This window comes from Lycorma delicatula, chromosome 1 (assembly GCF_047948215.1).
Source record: "Lycorma delicatula isolate Av1 chromosome 1, ASM4794821v1, whole genome shotgun sequence".
Classification (NCBI taxonomy): domain Eukaryota; kingdom Metazoa; phylum Arthropoda; class Insecta; order Hemiptera; family Fulgoridae; genus Lycorma; species Lycorma delicatula.
This window is the reverse complement of record NC_134455.1, coordinates 289,856,688-289,878,946: the sequence shown is the minus strand read 5'-3', so window position 1 is coordinate 289,878,946 and position 22,259 is coordinate 289,856,688. Positions and strand designations below refer to the sequence as shown.

At 34.2% G+C, this 22,259-nt stretch overlaps 1 protein-coding gene across 2 annotated transcripts in view; it reads left to right on the top strand.

Moving 5' to 3' along the window:
* LOC142318327 (chymotrypsin-2-like) overlaps positions 1–22,259 on the top strand; it is a 60,529-nt gene that overhangs the window by 2,184 nt on the left and 36,086 nt on the right. The window contains exon 1 of one of the 2 annotated variants that reach the window (XM_075354904.1): positions 20,628–20,748. The exons of the other annotated variant lie outside the window; for it this stretch is intronic. Within the exon in view, the coding sequence (XP_075211019.1) occupies positions 20,688–20,748 (61 nt within the window). The 5' untranslated portion in view covers positions 20,628–20,687. Of the gene's footprint in view, positions 1–20,627; positions 20,749–22,259 lie in introns of those variants that run through there. 2 annotated transcript variants of the gene reach the window in all.

Here is a 22,259-nt window from a genome sequence, read left to right as displayed (position 1 = left end):
CGATTTCTCTGCAATCCTTTACTTATTTTTCTTGAGATGAGTTTCTTGCTTTTGTGTTATCTTCAAAAATGTACTCAGTTTTATTCAATAACCCTTCTAATCAGTTCAATTTGAAACAGAGAATAAAGAAATGTGCTGTATATGGGACATTTCTCTGGTTTGTCCAGCAAGGAGAAAAATAAATTCCCTAAGAACTAATTTCCTATGATAAAGCCAAGTTATTAACTTTGTTTTTTAAATTAAAATAATTTTAGTGCGCGTTCCTTTGATTAGAGGTGGAAAGCAAACAATGGTATTAGACAGTTACCTATTTGTGATGAATCACAGACAGATCATGATTTTTGTCAAAGAAAACTCTTAGAGAAAGAAGCCGGCCATGAATTGCATAACATTTTTGGGTGAATATTAAATAATGTTTTTTTGTAATTTGTGATCTTGATTAAAAAAACTTCAACTTTTGTAAGAACAGTTTTTTGCTAGTGCCCCATTGTTTTATTTTATTTCAGCCAAAATGTTATTTTTTTCAATTTTTTGCAAAAGTTAAATACATTTTTCCCCCAGAAGGTAGTGTATATATATGTATATTTACAAAGGTTCATGAAAATTGGTCAATGGGATCCAGAGTTTTAATTCCAAATACAAACCAGCATTCATACTTATGTAAATACATACAAACATCTGTCTGACAAAAATAGATTTTTTAGACTTGGGAGAATTGTTATAAAAATATTTTTTGTAGATTATTTACAATTTCAATTTTCTATTCTTTAAAAAAAAAAAATTAATTGTCTTCTTAATGCACAAAACTTAAAAATAGAAAAAACTTTCCACCGATTTATATACTTCCCATACTAGCTATAGCAGGCATACATTTTACAGCCAGGAAAGTAAATGTTTTTTTGAAAATTAAAAAAAAAATTATTTTTAGAATCTATTATTTAATACCAATAATATAAATATTAAATATAAATGTTATTTAACATAAATAATAAAATTTTACCGTTATTCTTACCTCAGATGTTCAATCGGAACAATCTTCTCCCAGATTAAAGCAATATACGGGTAAATTTTTTCCTGATACCAGTGTGTTGGGTACCCAAAGTTTTCTTGAATGATAATAGAAGAAATCAAAACTCTAACAGCAGTTAATAATAAATGTTTCTTTAAATTTTCTTCCTCTTGGTTACGGACATGATAAAACTGGTTGTTAATCAACACAGTTACACGTATAGAGTTTAAGTGTAATATACATCACAAATTATGTATGCATTGTTATATATTTAATTATTTTTATACTTGTGTAATTTTCAATAATCTAATGCAGAATGTACATGAAAGTATTTTGCTTTCTTTTTTCCTCAGAGTAAAGGATCAGACTACAAACATTAATCTGTTAATTTATTTTACTCTACTTTTTCCTCCGATTGGTAATATAATCTAAACTTTAATTCTAATTTATCCTTATAAAATAAAATTGTAATTGACTTTATCAGTCAATCTCAAACCTTCCTACAAACTGACAGGCATCTAAAAAGTTTGTTACATTCATATTTTTTTTTTTCTATAGTGCCCGTAAAAGATAGTTCTTGAATGAGTGTTGTAGTATACATTTAACAAAATTATCATCTAATCTCATTTTACTGATTAAATATAAAATATATTGATTGTATGATTGTATACTGTTGGCAGTTACTTTGAATACTACAGTAGTGAACAAATTAATCCTAACAAAGGGAATTTTTGTTCTGTTGTAGGGAATTTTCATCCTGTGGTAGACTGCTTACTGTTTCAGGTTATACTATTTCAGTTCATATACAAACAGAATTAGTGGTTTTTGTGCTTTTATAATTCATTGTCAATTAGTTTTTGGTGACCTTGTGAGTTTCTGTTATACGTTTGTTATTTGTTTCTAGTTAATACAGTGGATATAACCCCACAAAAACAGTCAAAGATTGTTGCTCTGTTCCAACATACACAAATGACTCGGACAGATTGTCGGTGAGTTTAGTGTGGGGTTAGGTATTGCAAATGAAATTGTGAAAAGGTTTAAGAAAACAGGTTCCATCTCTCCAAAGAGAAAAGGAAAATGTGGACGGAAAAAGAAAACCACGCCTACACAGGATTGATTACTAATAAGATAAAGCAAACTTAATCCGCGATTATCGACTGTTGATCTTAATAGGAACTTGAGAGCCAGTGGGACTAATGTTTCTGATATGAGAATTCATAGAAGATTGTTGGCAATGGGAAGGATTGCTGAGAAACCTAAAAACGAGCAGTTACTGTCACAGATTATAAAGATAAAAAGACTTCAATGGGCAAAGGAACATAAAGAATAAACTACTTAGATGTAGAAAAAAGCTATTTTTTCAGACAAGACTCATTTCTTTGTCCAATGGGTAAGAGTAGTCTACATTCATAAGTCAGCAGATGAGAAGACTACTATGCCAGCACACCTGCAACAAGCTTTCACAAGATTTTTCAAACAATTTTTTAGCAATATAAATTATCTGAGAATCATCAATTGAAATTTATAAAAGGGATCCTACATAAAATTGTGAATGGATAATTTAGTTTATACATACAATATCTAATATAACAATTTACAAAATTATATCATACTTGCCAACCATAAAAACTATATTAAGAAATACAATGTTGGCTTTACAAGCAGTAAACCAATACAAGCAGTGCTCAAAACAACCTTTATAATATTCATCTTGTACTTGATGTATGCTTGTAATAAATATGAAGAAATCCAAGAGAAAAACTTTACATTATCCAATTAAGGCTTTTCAAAATATACAAAGACCAAACATAGATTGTCATTGTCTGGAGCTTATTGATTGTGATACTGATATTTGCTAAAATTTTATTAATAATAACTAGCAGGCTCAAGAACCAAGGCACTTCAGGCATGCTCATATTGCACCACTGAAGAAAGCACCAGTATGTTCTGAGAAATCCTCAATGCTCTTTCTGCAATTAATATGTTGCTACTGTTTTAAAATTTGCAGAAGTTAGATTTGTAAGAAATAATTTCTTTACAGTGGTTGATGTCCCTGCTCTCAAGATCATACATAATACTTTCTTTTATTACAGTTGCAAAGCCATAGGTGAAATGAGTGAATAAATTCACATGTTGAAGAACAATTGGTGGTGTGAATTTGGGTACACAAATGGCAATGATGGAACAAACAATGCCATAAATAATGAATGTATTTTCTGAATGCTTTAACAAAGATCTTGCCTCGTAAAGCAACAATACTTATTAGAAACTGTGTAGCGAGTGAAAGAAAGGTACAAACATATGTTTTAGTTGAAAATTTGAGTGAGTCTCAATTAAATAATTATCACTGTAAATTTAACCCTAATGGTTAAATTTTGATAAGATCTGTTAATTAAATAATTTTTGTTCCTCATTAAATTCTATTGGTCCAATTTACCAAAGAAGTTTTAGTTGTTTTAAAGATATATGTAAAGAAAATATTTACCTAATGGATTTATTTATGAATGTAGCTTTAATTCAAAGAAGTATTCTAACGATATGATAATAAATTCAAGGGGAAGAAAATTTTAGTTATGTGATGTCATAATTTGGTAATTTTAAATAGGCAAAACAGGATTGGGGGAATAAATTATGAATATTATTTATAGATCATAACCTCCGAAAGCTTGGGTTGTGTTGTAGTCCACTTAGAGATGACCTCAGTCACTAATTGCAAATGTACTCCTACACTAATAATGGAATGGAGAAGAGAACATAACACCTAGAAAGATGTTGCGGAAGTTTAAGGAATGAAGTTTTAGTCGCAAGGTGTTGAGTAATAATGAAGTAACAGACCTAACAGAATATCTGGATGGCATCAACTAGTTTAAATTAATAACTATGTTAGGAGGATGGATTGTACATTTCAATTTTTAATCAAAGTTAATAATTGGTAAATATCATATGAATAATTATTGTGGCAGTCCAGAATTATTTTGACTATTTGTACAGAGGAAAAAAGGACTTACCTCTTAGGTTCAGGTACCTAAGAGAACCTAAGGAACCTAAGAGAAGAGGTTCAGGTAAATATCCAGATAGATAATGTCTGTGTACATTCACTTGAGTGCGAATGGTTGAATGAACTACATATGCATACCTATGGTACAGCAAAGGCTTTTGTTTTGTTTTTTCTGCAAAAAAATAAGCGAAGAAAAAAAGAAAAAGGATAAGTCTTCAGTTATGTTCCTACTACAAAATATAATTCTATTGTGAATAGAAATTTGTACATATTTACTTCTTGAAACCAATTTTTCAAGAATTTTTGTTTGTTTATGAAAATTATCAAAGTAGATAAAAAGGATTTTTGAAAAATAGGTTGCTATTTTAGAAAGTAAAATCTGCCTAGAAGCTTATGTCTGTTCTGTGGATGAGTTTTGTAAACAATTTGGTTTATCACAAAGCTGATTCACCTAAGAATGAAGAAGATCCACCACCGCAGATCGCGAATAACAAAGTACGAAGTTGAATGGTGGTAAATCGTTCAGTCTCACTTCATCATGGTCAAGGTGAGGAGGTCGAAGAAGAAACTTGAACGCGGCGGTGGAAAGAATAGGGTGAGAAAGTCTAAACGGATCGCCAGTCGTAAACGAGGCGATGGACTGTTAACAATTCTCACCATTAGAGCTGTAGGAGTGGTAGGATCTTATATAGGGGAAAAAACACTCGAAGGTGCCAAAAAAGTAGCCGGAAAAGTGATAAATAAAGGTGTCGACTTATTGCCAATCGAATTACATATTCCCGGCTATCAGTACTGCGGACAGGGAACGAATTTAAAAAAGCGTCTAAAGAGAAGCGATCCGGGTATAAAAAAGTTGGACGACGCTTGTAAAGTATACGATATCGCATACGCTACGTACAGCGATAGCGCAAACAGAGCCACGGCCGACCTTAAATTAGCCAACAGCGTTTGGGAACAAGTTAAAGCCGGCGATTCGAGTATTGCCGAAAAGGCTGCCGCATTAGCGGTTACAAACATTATGAAAGCCGAAGCATATTTCGGCGGTGGATGTGATGAGAGAAAACATCGTCAAAGAAAGAAAAAGAAGAGTACTACTCTACAGTCACTTGTGAAAATGATTAAAAGAAAAGGAAAAGGATTGTACCTTAAACCGTTCCCTACCATCGGGTCGGGGATTGGTGGTAAGAGAAAAAAAATCTCGTCGTCGTCGTCGACAACAACTTCGTCATTGACTATCATAAATGGAATACCGATTAGACCGCTGTCGAATATCGAACTGGCATTGTACGCAAAAAACTAAAAATAGCTCATTTTCGTGGAGTTTTCATGTTGGACGCCTTTACCACTAAACCGAAAACTAACGAGTCTGCGATAGTGAATCTAGATCGCAGTACCGATCTCGGTACCCATTGGGTATATTATCGAAAACGAAATCGGATAGTGAATCATTTCGACAGTTTCGGTAATTTGCGTCCACCAATTGAGTTGATACGTTATTTTCCTTCAAATTCGACAATAAATTACAATTACCAGACGAGACAGCGTGTAAACACGGTCATTTGTGGACATTTGTGTCTTCAGTTTCTCAGCAGTGGTTTTTCATCGAAATGTCAGTGAGCAATCAGTTTTATTTCCTCTGTATACCTGTAATCATCATACATAATGTTCTGCATAAGTGGAAATACTTCATTAATACACACAACATTTTTCCCGGCTCTAGATGTTTCCAACGGTGAATGGGAATTGGCATTAATAAACCTAACTACATACAACTCGATACCAAATATCAAAGGTGTCAACAACTCGTTTACCGTGTCGCTGGAGAAAAAAACAAAACTGGGTTGGAAAAGATCACACTACCGACCGGATCGTATGAAGTGGACGACATTGCTAAAAATCTAAGCGAACAGTTACAAGAAAAACATGGAATAACGTTGAATACGCGACCGAATAACAACACACTAAAATGTGAAATTAAATGTTCCGCGACACTCGACTTAACGCCAAAAGACAGCTTAGCACAATGTTAGGCTTTGAAAATACCTGTCTAACGTCCGACATATGGCACAGGTCCTCGAGACCGGTCGCTATTAACAACGTAAACACCGTACGTGTCGAATGCAATCTTACACGAGGCTCCTATACAATTGGAATTGAAGGTCACGTATTCCATGAGTTTTCTCTTAGCGTTCCGCCCGGTTTCAAAATAATCGAATCGCCAAAAAATATCATTTGCTTGCCGGTTAACGCAAAGAGTATAAATGAAATCACATTAAAGTTAACCAATCAGAACGGAAAATTGATAAATTTTCGCGGAGAGACTATAAGTGCGAGGTTAAATTTAACACGTCGTAAATTGACCTGATATGGGGATAATATATAATTGTACCAGAACATTTAGTGCTTCAGCACCACCGATGGTCAGTCGACGATCAAACGCCAAAGTGTTAACATCAAAGAACGTGCTTTTTCTTCGAAAATTCGGTTTTACAGTAAACCGTAATGAAGCATATACTGGACGTTGGTGAAAGTATTTGCTTTAACACAATCACTCAGTTTGAATATCACACTCATCTGCCGTACGCTTCATAAACATAACAATAACGATGAAATTCGGATACCGATTCATCAACAACATCTGTACACGTTACCGCATAAAAGTCTTCTGGTTATCGAAGGAACTTTAACGAAAAAGGATGGTACTACGAAAGCGATCGATACACATCTGTTGAATAACGCTGTTCGGTTTCCCTTTGAGAAAATACGATACGAAATAAACGGAAAGGAAGTGTGTCGGATAAAAAAATTGGGAATTAACACAACAATAAAGAATATTCTTTCTCTGCGTAAAAGTGACGAAAACATTTTGGAGAACGCCGGTTGGAAGTTTAAATCGACAGATAAGTTACCTTTGAATGCAAATACTGGAAAGTTTTGCTTCTACTTACCGCTAAGTATGCTGATGGGATTCGCCGAAGACTATAAGCACATCATATTGAACGTGAAACAAGAATTGATTTTGTTCCGTTCTTCGACGTAAATGCGCTTGTACCTGTAAAAGATGATCCCGATTCTAAGTTGAACATATTGAGTCGCATGGAAAATTCCTTATGTTCATGTCACCGACATTATGCGCTTGCTACTATTAAAATAGTAGAACGAGATAGAACGTTGACAGTAGGTTTTCGTAAATGGCAAATCCACGAGTATCTGGCTCTATCACTTACAAACGTACACTCGTGGACGGTAAAAACGTGTACGCAAATGGAGAAACCGAGATGCATCATATTTGGATTGCAGACGGGAAGAAAAGACAAAAACACATTACCCATGACCGTTTCGATATATGCGGTTTAAAAAACATACGTCTCTATTTGAATTCACAATACTACCCGTACAACAGTTTACAAGGTGACGTGAATATGATGTACGAAATGTTCGCCAGATTTCGCTCGTGTTATTACAACAGGGTAGAATATGAATGTCCCGCTTATAGTTTGAACGATTTCCAAACGGAAGTACCGTTGATTGTAATCGATTGTTCCAAACAGAACGAATCGCTGAAAACGGGAACTGTAGGCGAACATATTGATTTTGAAACCAGAGACAATTAAAGGCCATCACGGCTGCGTTCTGTCTCATTATTTCCGACACCATTGTCACGTACACTCCGCTTACAGGAATAGTAAAAAAGGTTTTGTATTGATGAACTACAAGAAGAACAAAAAAAGAAAAATGTATTTTCACGAAGATGGTCATCATGGTGGTGGTTTAAACGATAATGTTTATAATCACACCTATATTTATAATCACACTGTATGCACATCTAAAGCAGGCATTGTAAATGGAAATATTTTAACACTATTATCGAGTAGCAACAACAACAATAAACCAACCTCCACGTTTAATCCTGTAAGGTGTACAATTGCTTTTTCCCGGGTAACAACAACATTCCTTCGATAATTTTGTGCAATTCTTCAAAGGTAGTAACAAGATTTTTTTTACAACACTCAAGAAGAAGAACCTATCGTTAATAATTTAACAGTAACCACTGTGGTGAGAACAACACCGTTACCAATCAGTAACAACTTTACCAATTTCTCATTAGTAGCAACAACAACAACCTTGAAAACAAAATTGGTAACTTAAACAATTCCTCTTCCTCATTTCCTAAGAAAAGGTTAAGTACTTTAGATGATTATGATGAAGCAATGGAGGAGGGGGTAAAAACCTTCACCAACGCTACTGTTAAAATCCTCCGTACCTCCACCGCTTTTGTGATATAATAAAGGTATATGGAGAACGTGTTTGACCTCATTCGCAGTTTAGCATTTGTCATGAAAGGAATTATCGAATATCACGACTTCCCGACTTCCTTGGCAACCGTGGTGAATTTGCTGGCAACAGCAAGTTCTTTTATACAATTCTTCATTTTCGTTCACTGTACCCAAGGTCCGAGTTGAAATCCAAATACCGACGGATGGCCCTTGGTTAGAGAGGGACTTTCACAAAATAGATTGGGATTATGGTGATGCTGTATTCAGCGACAATGTTATGAAGGCGTTCTGTGCACAGTTCGCTAAAATATACACCAAGGGACGGAGAAAGCGGAATTTCTGCATCGATTTCATAACGATGTTCGGATGATACCGGTGAATACACCGAAGCCGAGTTCTAATTGCATCGTAAATTGTCCGTACCATAAGTCCAAAATGCACTTTACAAACCGGTTGTTTCTACATGGAGTGGTTAAGGTTATGTAGAAAGCCGTTGGATCTGGTCAGAGAAGCGGATCATTTGGGTTCTTTTGAAAAGACAAACGCAGAAAAACAAAGAAGAATTGGCCAAAGACGGTTTTTACTATTCAATGACTTATGCATAAGATGTTGGTGCAACAAAGCAATTAACTCACACAATTTACCACAATGTAAGAACTGAATCAAGGAGATTCATTTGAGTTCCGCTTTCATTTGAGTCTATTGTACCTCGAAGAAGAGTACTGCTGTAGAACTCATTCTGCTGCAAGATGTTGATGTGTCCACATATGAGGTTAGAGGTCTCAATTTCAGTTGCAGCCTTCCATCTGGCTTAATGCCGGGAATATTATTTATACTTCCATTGGATTAATTAGAAAGATTTGTAAGAAAAAAATAAAAAAAAGATAAAAAAATAAAAAGAAGACAAAAAATGGTATTCAAGCATTGGTAGTATACTTTTTTAACCCCCATTCAGTACTGTATGACTATTTTTTTGTTTTTTACAAAAAATAATTCACACACACACACAAAACACTGAATGAAAAATCCCAAGGCCTGTGCTGCGATTTGGTCGTTTCCTCTATCAAATCGTATCACGAATGGTGAGGGAGGTGTTCGATGTTTGGTCTTAATCTCAGTCGTCAAGATGGATCGGACAGAGAAGCATGTTCTGTCGGTTGACACACATTTAAATGTGTCTAAATTCGTAACGGTTGGTTTGATTGATGGGCTTGATTTTAAAGCGGGAGTAATAATGACGAATGGATCGAAAAATTGAATACTAGATGTGTTTATGTGGAATAAGTTGGTAGCGTTATCTTCCGATATAACAGCTTATATAGAACTAGACGATGAGGAGAAGAAGAAGCAATTGATGTTGAAAAATGATAAAAATTCGAAAGACGAATTCTGTTTCGGTATCGATTTAAAATCCATTTTCAGAAAATGGTATGTTCATATATACGATAATATCGGTACGCGAATTCATTTAACATTTGTAGAGTGGAAACATTTAACGGAAGTGATGCCGATGTTTTCTAATTACGTGGATAATATAAATCGCGATGGCATACTCGAATATACAAAATCACTCTTGTTGTTGTTGGACAACGAAAACGCTTCCCCCCCTCCACCAGTTCTCAGTACACTTTCAGAAGAGCTGTTGTGAGATGAAGTAAAGCTGTTGGTTACAGGTAAAATATAAACTGTGAACATTTTATATAAGGTTTACGATGGATCGACAGGGTCGCAGTGTAACGATGGACGTAGATTTATCATCATCGGTGTGGTTGATTAGATATTACTCACTATATTGTGTAAGAACTTTAAGACATCAGATTAAGATTGTGACCAAAGCTTTTCCGCACGCTTTAATTATAAATGTGGATGTTGATCGGTTCAATACGGTTAGAGTAATTTTCAATTATAATGCCACCCACGATGAAATTCACAGTCGTTTGCAAGAATATCTCGACGGTGGTTTCAAGATCGATACTGTCAATGGTTTGTGTAAACGTTTGGGTATTAATAATTGTGAAAAATAATTCGTATTATCAGTCTCTCTTCAGTCATGGATGTGGCAACACATCGCTGACGTTGAAGAACTTATATTGGCATTAGATGATGTGAAAAATATTGGTTTGCGTATTGTTGAATGTAACAATAACGATTTAAAAGAACTCCAACATATATTTGCTGATCTTCTCTTTGAAATACCTCGAATTAAACGCTGTTGTTTTTTACTAACAGAAGAAGGAACTAATTCGACCAACCTCAACAACCAATGGTAAGGGGCGTTCGGGTGAGAGTGGTACACGTGGTCGTACAAGTGGTGTGTGAGAGTTGTTAATCAGATAAAATGATCGTTCGTCGAAGAAGAACTAAACCGCAGTCGACAATTACTGAATTGGTTAACGAATTGAGGTGGATCGCTCCACGCGTATGCAAACACTACTTTATGATGCTCGTTACCCATTCTTACGAAGGTTGTTATCACGCTGTCGATTGTGAAAAATTAAACTATTGCGGACGTGGACTACCCGAATGTATGTGTTCGTGTGAACTGATTATAAAAAACGTGAAAAAATTGAAATCGATTGTGAACGAAAAAACCTCTTGAAGTATGGAAACACAACGGTTTTTTTGTTTGGTAAAGGTTTCACTTTGTTTTGTTTCCACTTTCTCTCAACCTCTAACGACTTCAACGTACCTTTACCTAGAGGAATTTAGACTTAAGTGATTAATTTTTTTATTATGATTTATTGTAAAAATCTGACGACAACGAGGACGTCGTCGACGTGGTGGTTGTTGACGACGATTGTTATTTCTTCTTAGTCTTTCAAAATACCAACCGATTTCATCTACATTAGGATTTAGATTTTCCTTAATTTCACACTCTACCTCATATAAAATAAATTCTTCATGTACAGATCCATTTTACAAAGTGTAACAAAGTTACTTTTCTCAAATTTTGTATTCGCAGTTTTATTTCGCTTTTATCATACGTCATGGGATTTTTCCATCTATGTTGTGTTTTTATATTACTGTAGTTTAGTTTTTAAATTAATTTTTAAGCGTTTCCTTTTTAATATATGTATTTTTAATATATAAATATCTTATCTGGGCACTGATATTGCTCACACTTCGTTGTGAGCAAAGGAAAGAAAGAAATTTTTATCATCTAACAGTTATGATTTTTACAGCCGCACCCTTCTTGTTACATATTTTTAAGTTCTTATCATTGATATTATTTTTAATTTTATTTAGTTGTAAGGTCTTACAACTAAAAAGTTATCAAAGGGAAGATAATATTCACCTATTTTTTTCCCCGATCTTCAAAAACTAAAGAACCTGGTAAATACGTAAAAGTACTTTTTAAGTTGTTCAGTTTGATATCAAAATATTCTGTGTATGAGTGACACTTCATTTCTGATTTATTTGTACTTGTTTTCTGGGAAACCCCAAGTTATGGTTCACTTTGAATATTTATGAAATGCTTTTCTTTATAAAATTGTCAGATACAGTAAAAATCAAAGCATTCTTTATAAGCATACAAATATAGAAAACATCAGATATTCATTAAGAAGTCTTTCGAAATATAGTATTCATACACTGTTAATCTATTCGCTAATAATATCCGTTGCAAAAAAAGAATTAAATAAATAAATTGTCTACAAAAAATCGATTTTGCTTGCCAACTGAAAATATAATTCTGTTTAATGTATAAATACATGCAAGTGACAAAAGACACTAGATTAACGAATGATGATATTAGGAGATTTCAACTTGTCTGAAGTTGTAGACCACACGTCTGACTTCTGTGCAGATTCAAAAAGAATAGGAGGTTTGGTAGTTTTATATCGCTTTTTAACGGAAGCCTACAACTCTATCAAAAACGTTCGGGGAAATACAATAGATTTGATAGTCTGAGATTTGATATTCTGTCTATCTGGAATTACAGTATGAAAATGATCCTCTCGATGAGGAGGGTATTTTTCATTTTCCAAAAAAAGTCGTGAATTACACATTAAAAAACCAAATTTATCATATAAGTAAATCTGATTATAATTACTCCATAAGTAGTAAATATTTAGAGAGATTATTTGTGATAATAAATCTTGAAAACTACACATTAGATTGAACTTGTATAAAACAAATTTTTAAGATTATTGTACTTAAAACAATTGAATAATTTTCCTCATTTGAGATTTCAAATTCGTCAACTAAAGGAAATATTCCCTATTGAATCGTTGACAAGTAAACGAGATGCATTATCTTAGATAACTGACCTGTATTTCATTTATTTCTTCCTTGTACGAAGTAAAGGAAGTATTGTGATCGTGAAAAAATTCGGTTTTCAGATTTCAACGGAAAAATCCATTTTGATTAGTTTCGGCGTGACTTCTGTACGTATAACTCAAAACTCAAAAACGATTAGCCGTAGGATGTTAAAATTTTCGATTTACAGCTGTTGTAACATATAGTTGTGCACTTTCCCTTTTTATTGCGTTAGATTGAACCAAAAGTGTCAAAAAAACCCAAAATCCCCCAAAAATAGGATTTTGGACTTTTTGTTAACATCAATAAGCCCTTATTGAGAGCTTTTCAACGATGTACATGGTACTTATTTTCATTGGTTGCAGAGTTATAGCCAAATGAAATTTTATATGATGAAATGTTTGGATCTTATTAGGGGGAAAGCACATCGGTTGGAATCAGACTTCCTCTTTTTTTTAATTTTTTTTTCATTTACAAATATTGATTTATTAATAACTATTACCTCTGATTGTAAAAAAAGTTTTACAATAAATAATAATAAAAAGAAAAATATGAATAAATATCAGAAGTTATTAATGGAATCAAATTTTATGCCTTTTCATCTTAAAAATACGTGTATATGTAATTTAACAGGTGTACAAATAAGTCTTATACCGGCCAAATGGCGCAAATGGTAGCGTCACGGCCTTTCATCCGGATCTCCCTGGTTCGAATCTTGGTCAGGCATGGGATTTTCACATAAGCTACAAATCATTCATTTCATCCTCTGAAGCAATACCTAACGGTGGTCCCGGAGGTTAAACAAAAAAAAAGAAAGTAAGTCGTGTAGTGTTCACATCTGCTTTGGTGAAACATCTGATTATTCGTTTTTGTTTTAATTTTGTTGATGGTTACATCATAATAATTTTAAAAAAATCATAGTATTAGATAGATATGACATACATTTATTTAAAGATTAATAAAGGGACTTTTACTCTTTTACAATATCCTAATATTTCAGGTAAGACTGTTGAATTAATAATTGTACAAATATTTGATGTTAATAACTAATATTTTAGCAGTTGTGTTAGCTGTCTACTTTATTAAAGAATTGGAAGATCGTATCTCACTTAAATGAAATAAGTTTTAATGAAGCAAAACATCTGTACATGTAGAACGATATACTCTGGGCACGTGGGAGAACCCAGTTGTATTTATCTCTAGTTCCAGTACGCGTGCTCTCTGCTGAAGTGGTGCTTATATCGCCGGTACTCGTGAGACCAAAATTACTGGTCTACGAACAACTCATATGAGGTTCATGGTACATCTGAAAAACCCGCCAAGTTACTCTTGTGAATAGGCCTCTCGTTGTCTGACGAGGATAGTCCTGAACAAAGTGTCAGTTTAAATGGTGACAAATCAAGTCCACAATATAAGAACATCAGGTTTGTAATTCTTCGAAATAAACAAGAAGATGGCTTCCTTAAGGTCTTACCTTTCCTGGTTGACAAAGTTGTAACGGGTTAAAGTGGTTCCCGAAGAACATCATGAATATGCGAGACGGATCGATTCTGATCGAAACATATAATGACGAGCAGAGTCTATCATGATAAAATCATTGTTTTTTGCTGGCACAAACTGGCACATTTACACTGAGATAAGTTTATTTTAGTAGTTGCCAATTATTAATTTTTTACCAGACAACTTTTTAAAACGGGGAAGAAGTAATCTTTCAAACCATTCATTGAATTTTGCTGAATCAAACCATCTAGACTGCGTATTGCTATAACTAGCATCACTTGAACAAGTTTGAGACCATGTGTCCTACAATTTTGTGAACTTATACAACAAAGGGAGTAAGGCTTTCCCCGGCGGCATTACCACAAAACATTGAAATACTTGTTTTTGTAGTGTTACAAAATTTTTCGGGATACTTTGACCCTCCCTTGATGACAACTTTCTTTCTTCCAGGGTCATCCGTAAGGTTCGACTCATCGTAATTAAAAATATTTTCGGGGGAAACTCCTTCGGTTACGGCATCCAAGTTATCTATGTACTCCTTCAATGTGTCTCCGGTTATTCCGACACGATTCCTTTTTACGTTAGCAGCAAAGCGAGCTCCAGTCAGTGTTGGGTGCCTCCTCAGGAACAAAAAAATCCACTCTCACCTAGGTACATTGTTCTTAAGTATTTTTACAGTCCTTCCACATTTGTCTAGGTAGGACTTGGCAATCATCCTAATTTCTAAAGAGTCTAAAGGGAAACCAAATTCATTACAATTTGTTATAAAATGAACAAATGCGGCTTCCTCTTCATTGCTGAAAATGATAGGCTTTTCTGGTAAAATTTTATTTTTATTTTGGCAGACATTTGAGTTTTTTAAAATCCTTATCTTATTTTAGTTCTTGGAATTTTTACAATATTGCAGCATTGCGCTGGGTAATTTCACCCTTCTGGACTGCTTGCAAACATTTATTTAAGGTCTCCTCAGTGTAATTGCAGTACTTTGTTGGACCAACGTTTCTTTTGTATGTCCTGGTCGTCCTGAAACAAAGCTACCTAGAATAAATTCAACGAAAGGAAAAAATAAAAAGTCTGATGTGGACATGACTTCCTTGTACGCCTACTAAATTACATATACACATTTTTTTTAATGAAAAGTACATAAAATTTTATTTCATTAATAACTTCAGATTTTCTTTCATATTTTTCTTAAAAAAATCAGTGTTTCTATTATTTATCGTAATTTTTTTTTTAACAGAGGTTAATAATTATTAATAAATCAATACGTTTAAATTAAAAAAAAAAAGTTAAAAAGAAAAGGCGATGAAGTCTAATTTGAACGATGTGCCTTCCCTTGTAAGAACCAAATATTTCATTAATTAAAATTTTATTTGGCTATAAAGCTGGAACCAATAAAAATAAGTACCACTTATGATATATCTTTGAAAAGCTCTCAATGAAGGCTTATTACTGCAGTTAAGAAAAAGTCCAAAAGATTATTTTGGATTTCGGGCCTTTTTTGTCATTTTTGATTCAGTCAATTGCAATGAAAAGGGGAGGTGCATAATTAGATGTTACAAGAGTCCTAAATCCAAAATTTTAACATCCTATGGCTAATTGTTTTTACAGACGTCATGCCGAAACTAGCCAAAATCGATTCAGGGATAGTCAAAACAGATATTTCCATTGAAATCTAAAAACCGAAATTTTTCACAATCACAATACTTCCTTTACTTCGTACAATGAAGTAAAACAGGATGGGATTACTTTGCTCCAAAAAAAAAAACGTAGCAAAGTTACCCCACTTTTGCATAAAACTACCCTCATTTTTTTTAAATTAAACAAAAATGTTTAAAAACAGAACGATAGTTGGATGAAACTTGGAATGAATTTTACCTTGAGATATCAATAAATATCTTATCCACCTAGCAAAGTTGAAATATTAATATTAATATTCAGTGTTCACTTTCACAATAAATCATCCAATAATAGAAACGGGGAAAGTCAGTCAATGAGTCAGGTTAGCCAATGAGGTGTCGGGTACAAGGATATAACTAGCTACACTCATACCTGCTGTTGCTGTAAAAATTTCAGTCTCGTTTAAATTGCATATCTGCAATTTGTATCTCTCACCGAACTCTGAGTTAAATGCTCTACAAATATCAAATCTTCTCGCGCAAATTCCATTGCCGTCGTTAATAGTAGGAGACTTCAATGCCCACCATATTACCTGGGGCTCATCTTTCTGCTCCGCTCGAGGAAATGTGATAAACAGAATCAAACAAAACTTAGATCTTTGTCTTCTGAATGATGGATCATACATATTTATGTCTTCATCTTCAGGTGCACTGTCAAACATCGACCTCTCCTTATGTTCACCGAATTTTCTCCCTCGTCTTAATTGGTCTGCTTGTGACGACCTTCACGGCAGTGACAACAGGCCAATTATTATCACCATTGATCTCGAACGCAAGACAAATATAAGACCACGGAGATGGATTGTTGAAAAGGCAGATTGGAATGGTTACCATAAAACCTTCCCATCACAGTATGACAATGGTGTAGACGCCCTTGACGAACATACATCTCTTACGTTTCTAATATTTGAAAATGCAAATAGATATATCCCGCAAACATCGGGAAACCCAAGACATCTTTCTGTTCCTTGGTGGAATGATGATTGTCGGAATGCTATTAGAAATCGACGACAGGCACTGCATAAATTAAACGCAGGCCTTCAAATGAACACTTAGATTTATACCGTAAGGCCAGAGCGGTATGTCGTCGAGTATTCTTAGACGCTAGGAGGAAGTCATGGAGGAAATACGTGGACACCATCTCACGCACTACTCCCACGTCTACTGTGTAAAAGAAGATCCGTACAATTTGCGGATCACCAAAACTATCCATTCTTGGACTTATTCATGAAGGAGAACTACTTACACCACCTTCTGCAATGGCGAGTAACCTGGCAGATTCTTTTCGTTCGGTGTCTCTCACCTCATCATATAGTAATGAATTTCAGAGGTACCAAATACAGACGAAAGTACTACCGTTCAGCATTAGTAATTCAATTGGTGAATTAAACGCTCCATTTTCATTCAACGATTTGTCACACGCACTTAAAAACTCACATTACACCTCCCCTGGACCTGACAACATTCGTCTCAGTATGATCTGGCACCTTACAAATTCAGCGATACAACAGCTATTGTGTATTTATAATGGTTTATTCTCCTCACATGTTTTTCCTTCGCTCTGGTCAGAAGCCAATGTCATAACAGTGCTTAAGCCTGGTAAAGTCAAAGAAAGCCCCTCAAGTTACCTTGACAAGCGTCTTATGCAAAGTAATGGAGAGAATGGTGAACCGCAGGCTCACGTGGTATTTAGAGAGAAATGACCTCTTGTCACCAGAGCAGTGTGGATTCCGACAAGGACGATCATACGTTGACCATTTAGTGTCATTGGAAACAGCAATTTAGAACGCTTTCCTGCTACGCCAGCGCCTCGTCACTATCGTCTTTGATATCTCGAGGGCGTTCGATACGGCCTAGCGACGTGATATCTAAATACACTCAAAGAATGGAGCGTAAAGGCCAACACACTCGCTTTTATCAGAGGTTTCTTAAATGACCGAAATTTCCGTGTTCGTGTTGGAGATTATCTATCGAGTAGCGTAACTTTGAAGAATAGAATCCTCAAGAATGTATTATGTGCCACCTCGTTCGCTATAGCCATCAACAGTATTACTGATTGTGTGCACCCACCTATTTCATGTTCGTTGTTTGCTGATGATTTTGCCGGATATATTACGTCCCGTTCAACAGCCACAGCAGAGAGACTACTACAGAATACAATATCTCGCCTTGTTGTTTGGCCGAAGGTGACCGGCTTCACATTTTCACCAGAGAAAACAAAATGTGTAGTCTTTTCTCCCTTGCGGGACCCATATACTACGGAAGTTTTTTCAACAGAGAGCAAATTGTTACCACTCCTGCTTTCAAGTTTTTAGGTTTGATTTTTGATAACCGTCTTACATGGGTCAATCACATCAAAGAACTAAAAATAAAATGTTCCAAACTGCTAGATATGCTACGAGTTCTTAGCAACACCAACTGGGAAGCGATAAGTCATGTATGTTGTGATTTTATTATTAGTTAGTTCGTTCCCGTTTAGATTGCGGTGAAAATGTTAAATGACTACATCATGCTTTTCTACGACTTGCTACAGGTTTTTTAGATCAAGCCCTGTCACTATCATACTTGTGGAATGCGGTGAACCATCACTTTGGGATAGACGTGAACAACTTTCAGAATCATACTTTGCCCGTCTTAAAGGGCAACCGAATCACCCGGCTTTTACCGCAGTTCTTGCGAATCCTAATTTACAAAGATATGAGGACCATCCACGATCTACTACACCTATGGGTGTACGTATCCGGCGGTTACTACAGCTTCTAAACGCAGACATACGTGCTATTTTTCCAACTATCCCTGTTCGTATCCGCCGTGGAGAATCAACCGTATAAATTTTATTTTTGATCTTACCATATACAAGAGACAATCACCACCACCTATCGTCTTTCAGCAAAATTTTCTCCATATCCTTTCCAGAATGAACATAGACGCAATAGTAACACAGGTGGATCGAAACAGATTGGTACCGTTGGACGCGAATTTATTCTTCATAGCAGAACCTATAAGTTTGGTCTATCTAATGTTACCAGTATATTTACTGAAGAACTGCAATCAATAAAGCTTTAAATATTCTTAACCCAATATATCGTCATATCCTTATTTGTAGCAACTCGTTTATTGTACTCCAAGCTTTGGAAGATTTTTACTCTAGACGTTGGTCATCGAAATCTATAACGCAATCGCTGAGTTTAACCATCGGAACACACAAGTGAGTTTCTGCTGGATCCCTAGCCAGTTGGAATTGTGGGCAATGAACGCGCAGGTTCTGCTGATAGGGATGCATGTAGTCAACCTTCTTTCACTAATCGTGTTACTACATGTGATTTTAGCAATTGTGCACGCTCTTCGAACTAAATGACAAGGTGACTGGACTGCCAGAGCGGATAATAAACTCCGATATATTAAAAACACTGTGTTACATGAGACTCGTCTTTTAGAAAACTCCGTCGAGAGGAAGCAGTCCTTTGTCGATTGCGGTTAGACCATATTAGAGTCACACATGGATGTCTAACGTCAAAAGTGGATGTACCTGCGTATGTAGGTGCATGCATCATACGCATGTAACGACATGCGTATGATGCAACTGCCGCTTGACTGTGCGCCACATTCTTGTGGATTGCATTTGTTATGCGGCATTGCGTCATAAATTTAAATTGCCCAGGAACATTCGTCAAGTCCTGGGCAATAATAAGGAAATTTTGGACGGGTCTTTTTATATCTTAGATATATTAATATTTTACTTCCTTTTTAACAGTGGTGTTCTTTTTTAATTTTAATACATATATATATATATATAAAACACACACATATATATATGTGTGTGTGTGTTGTGTTGTGTATACAAACCTAGGTTTAGTTTTTTGGTTTTCCCGTTATCCAAGTTGGGGCCCTTTACACTCCTCTTGGACTTTGTTAAATTCTTTTTAGTTTCAGTTTTATTTTAAGTTTTTGATTTTATGCTTATTTCTAATTTTAATTTTAAGACTGTAATACTAGTTTTAAGTCTCTTTTAAAAAAATGAAGTTTTGCTGGGATATTAGTTGTAAGTTTTTGTTTTAATTTTTTGGTCTTAGTGTTGTAGTTTTTTAGCAATTTACTTATTTTTTCTCAATAAAATTTTATATCCGGGCGATAATAACGCCATGGCGTTTTTCGCCCACAAAAAAAACTCTCAGCATGAACATTAAGATTAGGGGTGGTGTCGCCTTTAAGGACTTTGTAGGAACAGTAATTCAGAAATTGCACAAAGGACTCAACCCTTGCCTAACACACCACTCAGGTAGTGCTTGTCTCCTTTTCTATAATCTATTTCTACATTTTAACAAGTTTAAGGAATGCAAAGACTTTATTATTACTTGGTTCACATTTTAAAAGTAATAGTTCCTGTTTAATAAGTTGACGGATAGCCTTGTGAAAAAAGGAATAATATTTTTATTTGGATATTTCTACCAAACACTGTTATACACCTCAAAGTAAGAATCTGGTTGGTATGAAAAGTACCCTTTTTCAATATCAACAGAATCAAAGAACAGTAAAATCAGCTTTGTAAAGAATTAAACACAATTGAATATATATGTTTTCAGTTACTGATAGATAAAACAGGTACATCAGAAAATCAGTAACTATTTATGGATGATTGAATGAGCTTTGAAGTACACCATTGTAATATCCTTAGTAATATTATATACAGAATAATATTAGGCAAGAGATAGTTCATAAACTTAGGTGCTAATATTTCACTGAATACAAAATAGAACTACTTTGTTTTTTTATTAAACTGAAGTTATGTATTAAATTTAACTGATAACAATTCATTGAATTTTAGAAGTGTAAAAATACCACTTCATCAAAGACAAGTACTCTTGAAATCTCTAATATAAGTAACACAAAATGCGAAAAAGTGAATATTATTAGTTGAAATACGCACTGTTAATTATTAATTGTAATTTGCATTAACAAGCAATAAAATGGTGTTTCACTACATGAAAGGTTTTGTACCATTAGTGATAATGATTCTCAATATTAAAGGTATGTTTAATGCTTAGTTCATGTTAAAATACTGAAATTCACTTTTTCACGTACATTATATCATATGATAACATAGAATGATTAAAAAAATCATTTTTGAAGATAAATTTATTTATAAGCATTATTGTAATATTTATTTAAAAATTCTATAAAAATAATCTGTACAAGCTTTGTTTTGGGTTTAAAAATAAAAAACTCTAATAAAATTATAAATAATATTTACTTTAAAATAATAAAATGATGTTTTACTTTTTGGAAAATTTTGCTAATGGAATCCTTAGTATTTTATCACATTTTAATAATTCACTAAGTAACTATAATTTGCCCTCATTAAAAAAAAAACACACTTAAGGTCACCAACTGATATGGAAGGCAATCACTCCATCAGTATAGAAACATTCAGCGTGAGCCATCTTGTACGAAAAAGTGTCTATTTGTTCTAAGGCACCAGAAATGAGTTTCTCTATAATTAAAATTTTTTCTGGATGAAATAACGTAAAACTTAAGTTTAGTAATCAAGGATTTTAAAATAAAAAACTATGTATATTGCTTTGATTTATCCTTTGTATTAAGTCATGCTATTAATTTTTTTCAGAAATAAAGTAATGAATTTTTAAAACGTCATGTTTGCTTTTTCTTCATTGTGTCTGGAATTGTACTTTACAGCATTAGCCACTTTTTTTGTTTGTTACATAGTAGTAGAATTTTTTTTTTGTCTTCAGTCAGTTGACTGGTTTGATGCAATTTTCCAAGCTTCCCTATACAGAGCTAGTCGTTTCATTTCACTAAAACCTTACATCCTAACAATCCCTAACAATTTGTTTCCATGTTCCAAACATTGTCTCCCTACACAATTTTTCCCATCTACTTGTTCCTCCAATATCAAAGTGACTATTCCAGAATGCAATCAGATGTGGCCGTAAGTCTGTCTTTTCTTTTGCCTAGATTTTTCAAAATAGTTCTTTCTTCATCAATTTGCTTCAGCATCTCTTCATTTGTCACTTTATCCACCAATCTGATTTTTAACATTCAAAAGCTTCTAATATTTTCTTCTCAAGAATTCCAATTGTCCAAGTTTCACATCCATATTAAGCTACTTTCCAACATATATTTTCAAAAACATTTTCCTGATGATTTGCCTGTGCTATTCGGCATTATTTATCGTTCCTTCTTCATACATCTTTAGAAATTGTACTTCCTAAATAACAGAATTCTTCTGCCTCCATAATCTTTTCTTGCGCTATTTTTATATTCAGTGGTCCATCTACTTTATTTCAACTACATTTCATTGCTTTTATTTTGTTCTTGTTTATTTTCATGCGATAGTTCTTGCGTAGGACTTCATCTATGCCGTTCATTGTTTCTTCTAAATCCTTTTTACTCTCAGCTAGAATTATTACATCATCAGCAAATTGTAGCATCTTTATATTTTTACCTTGTACTGTTACTCCGGATCTAAATTGTTCTTTAACATCATTAACTGCTAGTTCTATGTAAAGAACTATGGAAAG